General features: G+C 40.9%; 2 protein-coding genes across 2 annotated transcripts; one reads left to right on the top strand and one right to left on the bottom strand.

Moving 5' to 3' along the window:
* Positions 1-56: 56 nt before the first annotated feature.
* LOC117231616 (ATP-binding cassette sub-family F member 1) lies at positions 57-2,610 on the bottom strand. Its single transcript, XM_033490260.1, has 5 exons — positions 2,181-2,610; positions 1,881-2,106; positions 1,166-1,811; positions 909-1,087; positions 57-831 (listed from the first exon to the last, which is right to left on the bottom strand). Exons 1-5 carry the CDS (start codon positions 2,531-2,533, stop codon positions 337-339), a joined length of 1,899 nt encoding a protein of 632 aa, XP_033346151.1. The 5' UTR covers positions 2,534-2,610; the 3' UTR covers positions 57-336.
* Positions 2,611-2,741: 131 nt separating this feature from the next.
* On the top strand, positions 2,742-5,888 carry LOC117231682 (adenylate kinase 8). The gene is given in 10 exon segments (XM_033490384.1): positions 2,742-3,057; positions 3,134-3,451; positions 3,512-3,608; positions 3,697-3,789; positions 3,853-3,992; positions 4,111-4,288; positions 4,373-4,497; positions 4,563-4,672; positions 4,746-4,917; positions 4,998-5,888. Coding segments are annotated over 10 exon segments (1,596 nt in total). The 5' UTR covers positions 2,742-2,961; the 3' UTR covers positions 5,265-5,888.
* Positions 5,889-13,727: the final 7,839 nt, after the last annotated feature.

The raw sequence follows: 13,727 nt of genomic DNA, 5'->3' as shown, positions 1-13,727 counted from the left end.
ATTAGAATATCTTAATTTTATAGGTAATAAAATCATTTCATTGAGAACAATATATACCAGCATTTCATGTAATAATTGTAATTCGCGTTAAAAGTTTTGATTATTAAAATACAATTTTTTAGTCCTATCAAACTTGATGCATCTCAAAGCACAAATTATCTCGTATTTAAAGCATTGATAGTCATATTTCAAACGTAATAATAAAGAATTGGCAATATTATTATAGGAAAGAAGCTAATATGGAGAAAACAATTAATATATTGATGGAATATTTATTTAAAGGGATCGATTTTATGGGCCACTGGAAATTATTACTATCCTACAAAGCAAAAATATTCATTGTAGAACAGCTGCGTTCGCGGCTATACTTGGGTTGTTAATGACTTCTCCCAAACTTTCCAGCAGTTCTTTCCTATAATCATCGAAATCTCCATCAATTTCATTAATCTGTTGATTTTCGATTACATATAAACAACATTCTGTATCCCTAATTAAACGCTCATCGTGAGAGACGATGATAACTCCTCCCTTGTAATCATTGATAGCATCAGCTAGCGCATCAATTGATTCTATGTCCAAATTATTTGTTGGTTCATCTAAAATTACAACATCAGGTGCATTTAAACATAATTCAGCTAATGCTACTCGTGCCTTTTGACCTCCTGATAAATCTTTCATTTTAATTGTATGCGCGTGAGAGCTAAGTCCAAATGTTCCTAATTGTTTCCTAGCTTTCTCATATGGAAGGTCAAATAAACGCATTAGATATTCCGACGGCGTTTCTTCAGCCGTTAGATGTTCGCCAGAGTGCTGGTCAAATTTTCCTATCCTCTAAAAACGATAAAGCATAATTTAAGTATACGAATTTGTCATTTAAAATAATAAAATTAATTTTTACTGTTACTTACTAATCTGTGATTTCTTATTAACTCCCCTTTCACAGGTTGTAAATCAGCTGTTAGTAACTTCAAAAATGTAGATTTACCGACCCCATTAGGCCCAACTATGGCTATTCTAGAACTTAAATCGATACCGAAATCAACGTCGATAAATAATGATTTTTGCCCTTCATAATGAAAGGTTACATCTGAAATAAAATATGAATTTTCAAATCATTTATTGTAATATAAAGCAATGTAATGTATATAATATAATAATAACATACTATGAAGACCAAGAATTGGTGGTTGCAATGGAGGTGGATCAGGAAAACTAAATTTCACTATATAATCTCTAGGTTTCTGTAACAATTCCGCAGGTGCATTATCATCTTCTTGTTTTTGCATTTTCGTCCTGTTCTTCTCCTGCTTTCTAGTTAAGGCTTCTTTCTGTTTCTTTTCAGCTTGTTTTTTACTTTGACCAGAAGCTTTCAGATCCTTAAGTCGTTTTTCTTGTTTCTCATACGCTTTAATCATTTCTTTCTTCTTTTGCTCGTACATTTTCTTGAACATACTATAATTTCCCTTATAATAGAACAATTTTTGTTGATCTAAATGAATTATATCTGTACACACATTATCTAAGAAACTCTGGTCATGGGAAACGATAAGTAATGTTTTTTTCCAAGCTTGAAGATAATTGTCTAACCAAATAACAGCATTTAAATCTAAATGATTAGTTGGTTCATCGAGCAACAGTAACGTTGGTTCTAAGAAAAGAGCTCTAGCAAGAGAAACACGCATACGCCAGCCACCAGAAAAATTTTTCGTCGCACGATCTTGCATGGCACGGCTAAATCCTAGACCAGCAAGAATTCTTCTAGCTCGTGGTTCTGCAGAATCTGCCCCAATAATTTTTAATTCTTCATAAACCTATAAAAAATGTATTATTATAGTACAATAATAAAATATTTATATACACATTTACATTCAACGAATTACCTCCTGTAATCTGTTTTGGACAGAGGTATCTCCTTGTTCTACCAGTTCTTCTAATTTTTTACACTCTGTCATTAATTCCTTACACTTTATATCTGCATTAAGTACTACTTCCACAGCTGGCGTATCATCAGCAATAACTTCTTGCTCACAGTATAAAACATCGATGTTGGGCGGAATAGCAAAAGCTCGCTTTGCTATATGACGAAGTAAGGTAGTTTTTCCATGACTGAAATATATAATAAAGATTTAATAAGATAGCGAAATGATATTTTATGAATTAGGAAGTGAAAAAATACATACCCATTTGGTCCTACCAAACCATAACGTCTGCCTTGTGCAATTAACAAGCTGGCATTGGTAAATAGTTCTTTTCCTTTTGCAGCAATACTAAAATTTTCAACCTTAATATCAACAGCATTTTCTAATTGTTGATTACCACGCTGTTGACTTTGAGTCTGGGAAACAGTGAAATTAGTTTCAAGTTCGCTATGACCCTGACCACCGGTCTTCGTTAACATTTCCATCGTTTTTTCATATTCCTGTTGCTTTTTCAATTTTTTCTTTTCTTTATGCGTCAGCTTCTTCCCCGTTTCCTCCACCTCCATATCGGATATCTTTTTCGCGACATCTGATATGTTTTTATCGGTTGACATACTGAAACGTGCACCTAACTATCTAACCTCAATATTCCACACTTTCCTGAGATCTAGTAACACACAAAAAGTATAAAAACACGTGGCGCCATCCAATTCTCTGCATACTTAGTCTTAGCATATTGCAGTGTTTTATAAATGTATATATAATATTCAATGAGAATAATGAAATTGATGTTTTATATAAACTATTGGAAAAAAGTAAATCAATTTAAGTAACGTAAGTGTTGTATTACTTTCTAAAAGGTAAAGTAGGTAAAAACAAAAAAATAATACACGATATGTTTATAATATATTGTTATAAATGAGAGAGGGGAAACAATTGAAGTAGATCTATTAGATACCATAAAAAATGTATCGATCCTTTATGATAAAATATAGCGAGATAGAAGTACGTTTTTTTAAACTCGAATATTTTAACATAAAAGATGGCGGGATTGCAGGAAATAGAGAAGAAAGCGCGTACCATTAACGCAAGATTTATGGCTTATATGGAGAAACATCGCTTATACGAACTGTTTTACGTAAATAACCTCCATATTACAAATATAACCGATAATACAGTTTTATCAAAATCTTACAAAAACGAAACGTATATAGGAAATAGCAACTCAATTAATGATCCAAAAACCTGAAGATCATCTTGTATTTATGAAGCAATATCTTCAACTTGCTGCTAAAAGACTCAATGTTCCTAACATTATCCTTATCGCACCTGCAAACTTTGGTAGATAGAATTATCTTAGATAGACTTCTTCGGGTCGCTATTTTAAGACTTATTTGCTTGAATTGAAAAGAAAAAAGAAAAAATATTTCATATGGACAGATAGAATGGCCTTGGCTAATGTTCTTCGCGAAGAATTGGGAGTACATCCTTTAACCTTGAAAGATCTTCGTAAAGCTTGCTCTCAGCATGACGTAAGCGAAAGCATTCACAGTTTTGTTTTATCTTTTCAAGAAATGAATTTTCCCTATTAGGATGATTGTCAGTGCGAGGAATCGGAAGATCTTGCATATGCAATGAAGAAAATTCTACAACGCGGAACTTTTCACGAAAGTGGATGGCTATTAGTTGGTAATAAATTACACACGTGTAGATACATTTATAGCACGATTTAAAAAGATGGAATACCTAAGAAATTGTCCTTTGGCTTGTCTCATAGACTTACCAAGAACGAAAAGAGAAGCACAAATATTCCAGCGTAGCGGAATAATACCAACGCATGTGATACAACTTATAGTTTCAGATGACAATGGTACAACTACGAAGAACGGTATATCTCTAAATTCGATAAATTTACATAATTTTCCTGTTTTAGAAAACTGGGGAAATATTTGCACAGATGCATTCGCTTGCCGCGAAACATGTAATCCTACAGACACAGAGAAAAATATAAAAAATCGTCGTTACTTGAAAAATTGTCGGGGCTTATTGGAAGCGTACAGGCATTGTTTAATAGTTAGTTAAACTTTTAAAAAGAATTTGTGTCTGTAATTAAATTTATAATACTTATGCTTCTATGTCGGCGAATAGTGAAAGTATAATTGTTGACTTGAAAAAAAAAATTGATTTCAAGGCAGTCGAGGTAGGTATCAGGTCCATCGACGAACTTGGGAAAGATTGTGCAAAACTGGCAAAAACAAAGAAACATTGTGGAGCACCGTCGCTTTTTCGCATTGCGCTTATTGGATTTAGGGGATCTGGTTGCACTACATTAGCAAAATATTTGGCCGAACGATTCAATCTTGTTCACAGTACTACTTTTATTTTACAGCCTATTTTAGCTTCTCGTTGCTCGATAACTCGTTACGAGTTGTAAATGTTGCCATCTATTTTAGTTGATTACGATTATATCGCAGAACAGGCGCGCTTACAACAGAATCCTTTGGGGGAAATGCTTCGATTGTTCGAGTACAAATGGGGGGAAAGACCGAAGCCTGAAATTAGGATTCAAATCGTCGAAGTATGATAAAATCAATGGATAAATGTATCGAATCAATAACTGTGTTACAATGTTATTATTTTCAGAAACACATATCCGGGTATGAGTGTTTGAAAAGGGGTTGGGTTTTAACTGGATATCCAAAAACTGTAAAAGATTTTAAACTATTAGATTTGAATCCTACGCCTCCAAATAGGTAAAAAAGCGAAACAAATGTCCAAAGCTGAAGAAGTTTGTGAAAATTTTGTTCAGCGTGTTAAATATTTTAGAGTAATATTTGTGGAAGCGAGTGGTGACATTTGCAGAGAAAGACTGCTTAATCGTAGATACAATATTGTCACTGGAAGCAAGCACATTTTGTCGACAGCAAATTATGCAGTTAACGCTGATTGCAAATTAGGTGTACATCCTAGAGATTTCAGACTAATCGTAGAACGAGATGTAAGAACGCGGCTACTATTGCGATTAAAATTATCTTTTTTATCGTCGCGTCTATGATTTTAATTGCTGAAAAATTACAGCTTCAAGAGTACGAAGAGAATGTGATCGACATGATGCAGTATGCAGGTGAATCCGCGATAAAGATCGATGGAAACGAGGAAGAAAGGATCGTCCGAGAAAAGGTAGAAGCAAGTATAATGCGTCCAGTTCCACCCTGGTATTCGAGGGTGCCAAGACCTTCACCTGTGATCGATCCCATGAGCAACGAATTTGACCCGGATGACGAGCCTGATTCCAGCGTGTTTGATAATATACGTGCCCCCGAGCCTACGTATACTTTTATCTAACTTATAGCCGTCGACCCTACTTTACCTTCCGTAAGGGTAGAAAACGGGATACTTCTAATGCATCCTGTTATCCTAGTACGCAGAGCATCTTATTTCCACAACATCACACCATTTGCATGATGCCATGTATGGATTTTTTAATACGTATAGCTACTTTTATTACTTTTATTGTTTAAATTACGATGTAAAGAATTATCGATATAAGCAAATTTCGATAGAAAATTTGTGAAATACAGCTACTTACTTGTATTTCCTTACAATAATCTTTGTGCTAATAAACTTTAGCGACGTCCTTCGATATTATTATTTGCTCTGCGAGTAGTAGGATCAACGATTACGTGGACTGTAGACGATACGTCAACCTGTTTGCTTGGGAATCGCACCACGGGTAGTATATCGATGTGGAAGTGAACAGTGTTTCGTCGAGAAAAGAATACAGTATATAGTTGAATTAAGGATATCACGCGGCTACATTAACAAGTATAATTGCCTCAAACGCGAAGCATATTTCCGGATCAAGGGTGTATAGAGTGGGATAGGTCGCAACACGATTGCAGAATGTACGCAGGACTTGCTACGAACGATGAAATCCTGCTTACTTTGCCCAGCAGTTACTAAGACCTTTGCCTTTTTCAGGAGAAATTTGCCAAATTGCGTGCTTGATGTCTTCATCCTGATATCGAGAGAATGTGATGTATGTGTTCTACATATTATCGAGATATTCGCGATGGCTAATTGCGAACATAAGGATTGGTTGTTTATCGCGTTATTGGAAGTACGATCCGACGAAACAGTTTTGCTATTTTATTCAAAGGATAGAAATTTGTACTATATTACTTACTTTTGCATAAAAGTAGAATTCACCGTTACAACGACTACTTTGATTCAAACTTGGATAAGTTAAAAATTCGTCGGTTCAGTTACCGATCGGAACTGATTTCTGTAAAACTACGTACAACCCGGAAATAAAGAGGAAACTTGGGTCGAGGAAAGTAGAGTCGGATGGAGGTGAAATGCAAGGAAATGCTGCATAAATGTTGGAAGCAATATTCCAGTATAAAACATATTTCTTAAGTATTGAAGTAATCGTAAACTGAGAGGGGAAGAACGTCTTTGTGACTTTGAAATTTTAGCAAGTAACCGATCAATTTTTATTCTCTGTTTTATCGATGACACGAAATGATTCTTTTTTCTGCAAGTTCTGGAAGTAGCTGATCTAGTTTAATTAACATAGATATATGTTATCAAGTATTAATTCTATCTACTTATACTGGATAGGATGTCTATTAGCATTAGGTATTCGTATATCGATTATCCTTGAAAAATTGTTTTAATATAATATTTCCCACATCGAACGAAAGACAATCACGCAAAGAAGAAGGATCCCAGGCTATTATTAGAAGGACTTCAAAAGACGAAATAAGCTCGAGTATTAGGATAGAAGAAACCACACGAGACACGATAGGTTCACCTGTATCCTCGATATCCATATCACGTGCATCATCCTACTTGGACATCTGCAACCCTATACCCGTATGGATATCCCGAGTATGCGTTGAACATCAAGTGTGTACTACGTGATCATCATACATATACAGAAACATTTTTTTTTCGCTGGTATTACAGATGCATTAGGCTCGCATAACGTCGCAACGATCTTCCCATCGAACTAATCAAATCCACTAGCCCTATATCCTTCCTATTTCAATCCACTCGCAAAATATCCTTAAACGAATTTCAGTCCTTTCGAAATATTCGTTTAAAAATCTTCACGCGATAGTAAATAATTATTATTGGTTGTCACCTTTTAAAGACGACATAGTCCCGAGACTCATCGTCGTCCATTACCATTCACGACGAATAAGAAAATATGTACGCTATCGGTACGTTGCGTTCGTCAACGTGACGATACGTGTTTATATCTTACGAACATCCAATCGCACTAGGATATCATGCGAACAGGTATTTCGGGGCTGAATCGATCCCCTTGGAGATCGATTGTCGAGCTTGCTCGAGTTTCCAAACGGTGAGCATTCCCCGTCGATCAGGACTTTATATAAGACGAAATTTTCTCTCGGTCGATCAAACGGAAGGATTCTTTCGCGTTCAAGGAAGCGCAACATCCCCCGAGACTCGTCAATGTCCTGTCACTCGTCAACTGCGTGGCGCCAGAAGCATTCGTAGCATCAGGACTGCATAACCGCGGAAAGGGGTTCGCACGAACCTCCGGGACCTCGAATCTAGGGATGGGACGCGTATTCCGCCCCAGCTAGAATACCAGGACGCTAGTAACAATTCACCATCGTGGACGTTGTTCTCGTGTTTTTGCGCAGTTTCTAGAAGATTAATCACGTAGGAGTTTAAGAAAACGTCGCAGAAGATTCGTTCGAAATAAGCAGGAACATTTGAAATTGTCAATGGGTTTAAATATCTATTCGCAATGTTAAACGCAGAAAACGTATTAATTTAACGTTTCAGAAGGGAAGAATGGAAACGAGACGCAAGATACAACGTTTCTTTTTCGTTCGACTTTGTTATTTTTCATCGAACATATCCCGCCTTCTATACATCTTAATTTCGCCTGTGTATCACAGGCGATCATAAAACGAGTGGCGCATGCTGCCGAAAAAAATTCCAGATATTCGGATGGATTTCCGATAACAGACAACACGTCTATATGTACACAGTGTATATAGTACGCTACTATGTGGCCACCCTTGAATGAAACAAATATTGATTCGCTTCGCGAATCGGCGGCTCGCAAAATTCCCTGTTTTTCGTACCATTAATGCTTTGAACGAGTGCCTAGAATTCTGTATTTTTTGGAGGATGAGCCGAACGATCGGTTCGGTGGTCGTTGTACAGAAAAAAATGCTTGGTAAATTCTGAAAGGGTTTAAATGAAAGTTCTATTGGATGGTAAGCTTTCGCGGAGATCGCAAGCAGACGAGTTAACGTCAAAGCGTACACGCCGAGTCGCACACCAGGATACCAGCCGCAAAGCGGAGACACGCGTTCCTATTACTCAACCACTCGTAGTCGATCGAACAGGCTGATCTTTAGCCAAATCCAGTAGTTTTATTCGAGACTTCTTCCCCGAGATATATACCGCGTAATTGATTCAAGACCGTTCGAAATTCGTTGGATCGCCTCGAGGACGTAATCACTGCGACGGACAACCACGGTATCTCACTTCCGTGGAATCAAGTTTTATCTAAGATGCGCGAATTTTTATAACAATCATTTTCTCAACAAATTCGCTGACCAATGTCAACCACTTTATTTCAACTTGCAACGTCGGTGAGTTCTAAACACGTTGCAAGTTGTAAAAATACCGTTGATTCAATTTTTAAAGAAAACTCGTGGCAACGTTAACGATGACTCCGGCGCAAAGGGTGTAACGGTATCGTACCCTCGAGCGTGCCTAGTAATTATCTCTGCTAAAAAAAAAAAAAAGTTGGTGGACGATGTTCCACGAGCACCGATATAGCTAAAAGTATCACCGAGTTATCGCTCAAAAGAAACAATGTTCGCTGCCTCTTAAAACCCGGCAGCCTCTGGGCGTTTAAGTCCTCAAACCGTTCTAATTGAGGTTCCTCCTCGTTACCGCGAAAGAGTTACCGGAAACAATGGTTGGAACAAGTAGATGACAATTGCACGTAGCAAGCAAGCATCCTCCCTAACAAAAGCGTGCCTACCGGTCCTCGTTTTGGCTATCTCTCTCCGTCTCCTTCTTACTTCTCGTCTCCGCTATTGTTCCCTTGCTACCGCAACGAGCGTCAGCGTCAGGTAACGAGTAACGAAGCGTCCTTCGTGCCTCTCGAGATATCGAGACAGCTAGCCCGAAACGTTCTCTCGAATACCGGATAAGAGTAAACTTCTAGAAAACAACCGCAACAAGACCACCGAAGATTAAGTCGTTGGAAAACCACGCGAACGCTCTTCGATGCGAAACGATCATGCGACGCGTTCATCGGCCGTTTAGTTCTTCGAATTTTCTCCGTCGATCGGGCACGTTCTTTCTTTGATAGATATGGAACGTAGAATTCAGGCACGTGTACGAAGAAAGCGACGAGCGCTTCACGAGTGTTGCTAAGATTCGGCACACGGCTACTTAGCGGCGACAGGTCATCTCGCAATCTCAACGAAATTCTCCACGTCGATGTCATTACGCCTTTATTGATAACGATCGAACGCGAATCAAACGTTTTCCAATTAACTCTGTTTATCTACTAAGTCTTAGCGTTCGATAGCTATTTTCGAGAGCCATTATCACCGACCGGCAGTATCGCGGCAATTTATAGACAACCGAGTTACAAGCAACCGAGTATCCGTGCAATTACCGGCGAACATCCGTAATTATTTTAATGATCGCCACGAATCGATAGCATCGAAAGTCTGGCCGACGAGTTTCGATCTACGAAACTAATTTAATTAGTGCTTTAAGCGCGATGCACACGGTTGCAGATAGCGGAAGGGTGATGGTTACCGGCGAGCGAGGTGTCGAGGATACAGGAGGTCAGGCTTTCACGATAAAGCCATTAACGGTACAATTAGCCGTACGCTGAAATTTTTAATAGAGAAGCGAGCCCCGTGAAAAGATTTCTACCTAATTTCGCGAGAAAGGGTGAAAGAACGAAGGAAACGGGAAATCCTCGGGTCGAACGCGGTAGAGACAGAGGAGCCCGTGGAATTGCACAGAAGAAAGGAAAAAAACGAGCCGAAGCCGACTACGCGGAGAGTTACTCGCCTCTCATTTTGCTCGAGTGCACTCGCGAACGGGGAAACATTTCAATTAATTACTGCGTAATTAAAATATGAAAAAGTAGTCATTACCCCGCGTTTCCACGTCGGTTACTTGGACAACTTTCCTGCTTGTCGCTCCCCTTTCCCTGGTCCTTTCCGGTCTTTCCTTTCGTTCTCCTCGGCATCCATTCGGCAAGAATCGCTTCATCTTCCTTCCGACACGTTTGTTTCTCTCGTCTTTCGTCGCTCTCCTCCTCGTCCCACCCTTTCCGCGATCCTGACTTTCGGATATTTCATTCTCCCGTTTCATTTTCCCGACACAGATAATCCGTGGGCGAGCGCGCTCGCGCGAGTGTCGCGTCCTCGTCATCACGGGCATTAATTATGCACGTGTCAGGTAACCTCCGAGTGGTTACCGGGTAAGCAGCTTGCCAGACGCGCGCCGTGTGCATCGTGTACATGCAGAAGTAAACACTTTTCCGAGACGTACTCACGCTTGACCCGTCACCGACGAACTCTTCGTCGACGATCCCGAGGCGATCTAACCGCGTCGCGTCATCTTGCCTATAGAGGTTTTCATAGAAAAACGCCAAGTTTTTCCGAGAAAAATGTAACCGGTCGAAGTACTCTTTGGCCGGCCGATAAGAAAAATTGCAACGAATGGTCAGCGGCTCGTTCGGCAGCGGCACGGTGGACTAAGCAAACCATGGACCGAAGGGGATCGGAATATCTCGATCTTATTCAACCTGTCTCTTGACTTGTATCCCGCGAAGGTAAACAGAATCGCGTGAGCGGTAAATTGTAAAAAGTGAAAGATCGCATCGACTACGCATCGAAACGTGGAAAATCGGTGTTTATTCGCGTATGCGTGTATACGAGCCGAGACACGGAAGAGCGCGTTTGCATGGTATTCTGTTGCAACATAATAGCATCGAGCAAAAGGGGTCGAGCTGTTGCGGATGTGAAAATAAGCCTTAATCCGTTGTGTTAGCCCTGCCGTGAGTAGATCGCTCGTTCCGGAGAAACAGGAGTGGCTCGGTCGACGAGCCCCCGCCTGCTACACGGTGCTAACTTTTCAATCTCGGTCGAATAATCCGTCGGAAAGCCCCGCGGTTACCTCGGCAACGATCTGGCCTCTCATTGGCCCGTCGGTATTCTACCGACTCTCTCTCCCCTCTTCTCTTCACCCTTCTCTCTATCTTCTTCCAGGCTACCCTGCTGTTATCCATCTTTCGTTCCATCACCCTCTTCTAGCGATGGGACTAATTCCATTAGCGTTCGCAATCTCGTTGTCACCACCGATAGTGTCACCACCTTCGGTGTAGCGCACCGTTCTTTTTCGCGTAACCTCGTCCAACGAGAATTAGGATAAAAAGTTGCTCTCACGTTATAAAAATATACCACCTGGATCGTCTGAATCTCCAGGAAATACGATCGTCGAGGAAATCGCAAACGCTTTAAATTTCTCCGAAATCGAACGCGATTCTACGCCAAGGTACTGCAAACACCACCAACGTGCAAATACTATTCGCAAAGTCCATGTTACTCGCGAGAATGTCGCATCCATCGCTATCCCTTTCTCCCTTCATCTATTTCGCTTCAACTTGCTTCGCCTATCTCTTTTCAGCATCTGGTATTTTACCTATCTTCTGCTGCCTGGGCGCTTCGTCTCTGTTCGCCGTGTTAGCATCCATTCGTCTCCGTTGGAGCTTCCTCTCTCGGCTTCTCACGGCGTTTCGCTGACTCTCTCCGCAAACTGCAAAGCCACCCCCTCCGTTGGTACATACCTAACCTTTAGTCACTGGTTCTCCTTGCTCCTACCGACCGGCACTCCCCGGCGCACTTAGCCCCGTGGTTAACTTCAATGAGCGGATAACAAGCCACCCCTCGACTTTGCCCTGTAATATTCGCTCGTATAAATGGACCCGCGGCTTTGTCAAATCAACTGTCGTTTGTAAACAAGCAACCCTCTCACGGCATCGATGCTTGCCGCGCGAATCTACACCGTCTTCGTGGTATCTTCGCGACGCCCTCCCGACGCACTCCCGACGCGACTTTAGTGCCCATTGCCTAGCGCCGTTTCTCCTTTGAGACCGTTTCCTAAAGATCCGAGATTCGACCTAGGAGAGTCGCCTAGCCGCTATGGTAGTTCTCTCCTGCCGTTCTTTTCTTCTTTTCGATTTCACTCGTTTCGAGATCGCCGCCGAAACTAGGCGCTATGAATCGAACGAACGATGGGAATTATCGGAGAAGAGCGTTCTCCCTGATACGTTTGAACGCGATCCGAGCACGAAGGAAGCTACGATTATCGAACGATTCCAGCTATTTCCCTATCTTTTGATACGCGAAATTAACGAACGATTCGAGGACCCGCACGAAAATTCACGGATTATTAATTTAAAGAGAAGAATTTTCTTCGTTTAATATGTCGTGACGACGAATTATTCGTATTCGTTGCCGGTCTCGCGAGAGCATTCTCGTTTAATTCCTTAACGAGAACGCGGACGGTTTCGCTGGAATCTCGTTACAACGAGAGAAACGGGGGATGTTCTGCCGGCAACGAGGGACGTTCTGCGTCGTCTCGCCGAGTCCCGAGCATTACCGTAACGTAAACGAGCCAATCAGCTGTCTTTGTGCCGGCAATCATCCTTTGATTACACGGCACTTAGCTCGAAAACAGGGTCGCGATTCTATCGGACGATCATTTTCGTCTTTGACAAAATAGCAGGGGCTTTGGATAAATCGCGTAAAAGCAACTATCCTTGAAATAACTCGTGCACGAGCTTAACTTGGCAACTAGAAACGAAGTAAGCTCGTTAAAAAGCGTTACGAAGGTTAACTCGTCTTATTCTTTACACGTCCTTGAATCTATGCAAACGCGAAGGAACAGCGAGCGTTAGGAAAAAGTTCTCGCTGAAATAATAATCGTTGCCGTAGGCTGGAAAAAAAAGAGGATTTTTGTGCTCGGTGGAATCGCGGCGTTCGCCATGGAAACACACGCGTCGAAACTCGAAAGTGGCCATGGGGTAAGAGTGCCTTGTACGAGGCACTGAAGAGTCCGCAGTTATAGGAGGCGAACAAACAGGGCCGCCTTTCAATCGTAATTGGAACCGCGGGAGCCTGACCAACGTCCGTGTTCAAGCACTCTTTTTCCCATAACCATCATTCTTCGAGAGTGTCTCCTGCTCTGCGCGAAAGAAGAAACACAATAGGCTGTATACCCAGCTACGGAATTCTGCCGAATTTTCCCCCGTATACTTCGACAAACTTTCCAATTGTTTCTACTTAGCGAATCGACATACGACGTTTCTTCGTCAACTTCTCAAATTACCGACCTCCAAACTACTTCACAAAGGATACAAATTCGACGAGACTAATTAAACAAACTACAATATGTAGGAGTACTCGTTTGAAGCAACGATTATACCTTGCTGAGAAAATATGTGGTATATTGTGTTCGCGTTCGCGTTTAATGTAACAGAAAGGCGGGTAAATCGCCGAGCTTCTGATTCTTCTTTTTGTCTCTGAAATAACGCGCCTCGGTGTCTTGGAAACGTTGCGGAGCGTTGTTAGTGAAAGACGTATAGAAACGATGAGAAGCGGCTGAAAAGGAGGGTACAAATAAATGCTGATACATTCGAGGAGAAACGAGAACGTATACACCGAGCCCTTTTACCGTCTTTAATCCATGGTCTCGTAGAAATGGACCAAGCAAATA

Source organism: Bombus vosnesenskii, unplaced genomic scaffold (genome assembly GCF_011952255.1).
Source record: "Bombus vosnesenskii isolate JDL3184/JDL3185 unplaced genomic scaffold, Bvos_JDL3184-5_v1.1 scf7180000013262, whole genome shotgun sequence".
In the NCBI taxonomy this organism is placed as follows: Eukaryota; Metazoa; Arthropoda; class Insecta; order Hymenoptera; family Apidae; genus Bombus; species Bombus vosnesenskii.
The sequence above is the reverse complement of the archived record's forward strand: the minus strand, read 5'-3'. Positions and strand labels throughout refer to the sequence as shown.

Coding starts and splice junctions, on each gene's coding strand:
- LOC117231616 (XM_033490260.1), bottom strand. CDS start 2,533: ATGTCAACCGATAAAAACATATCAGATGTCGCGAAAAAGATATCCGAT. Junction 1,812..1,880: donor TCCAAAACAGATTACAGGAG/GTAATTCGTTGA, acceptor CATTTTTTATAG/GTTTATGAAGAATTAAAAAT. Junction 1,088..1,165: donor ACCAATTCTTGGTCTTCATA/GTATGTTATTAT, acceptor ATTTTATTTCAG/ATGTAACCTTTCATTATGAA.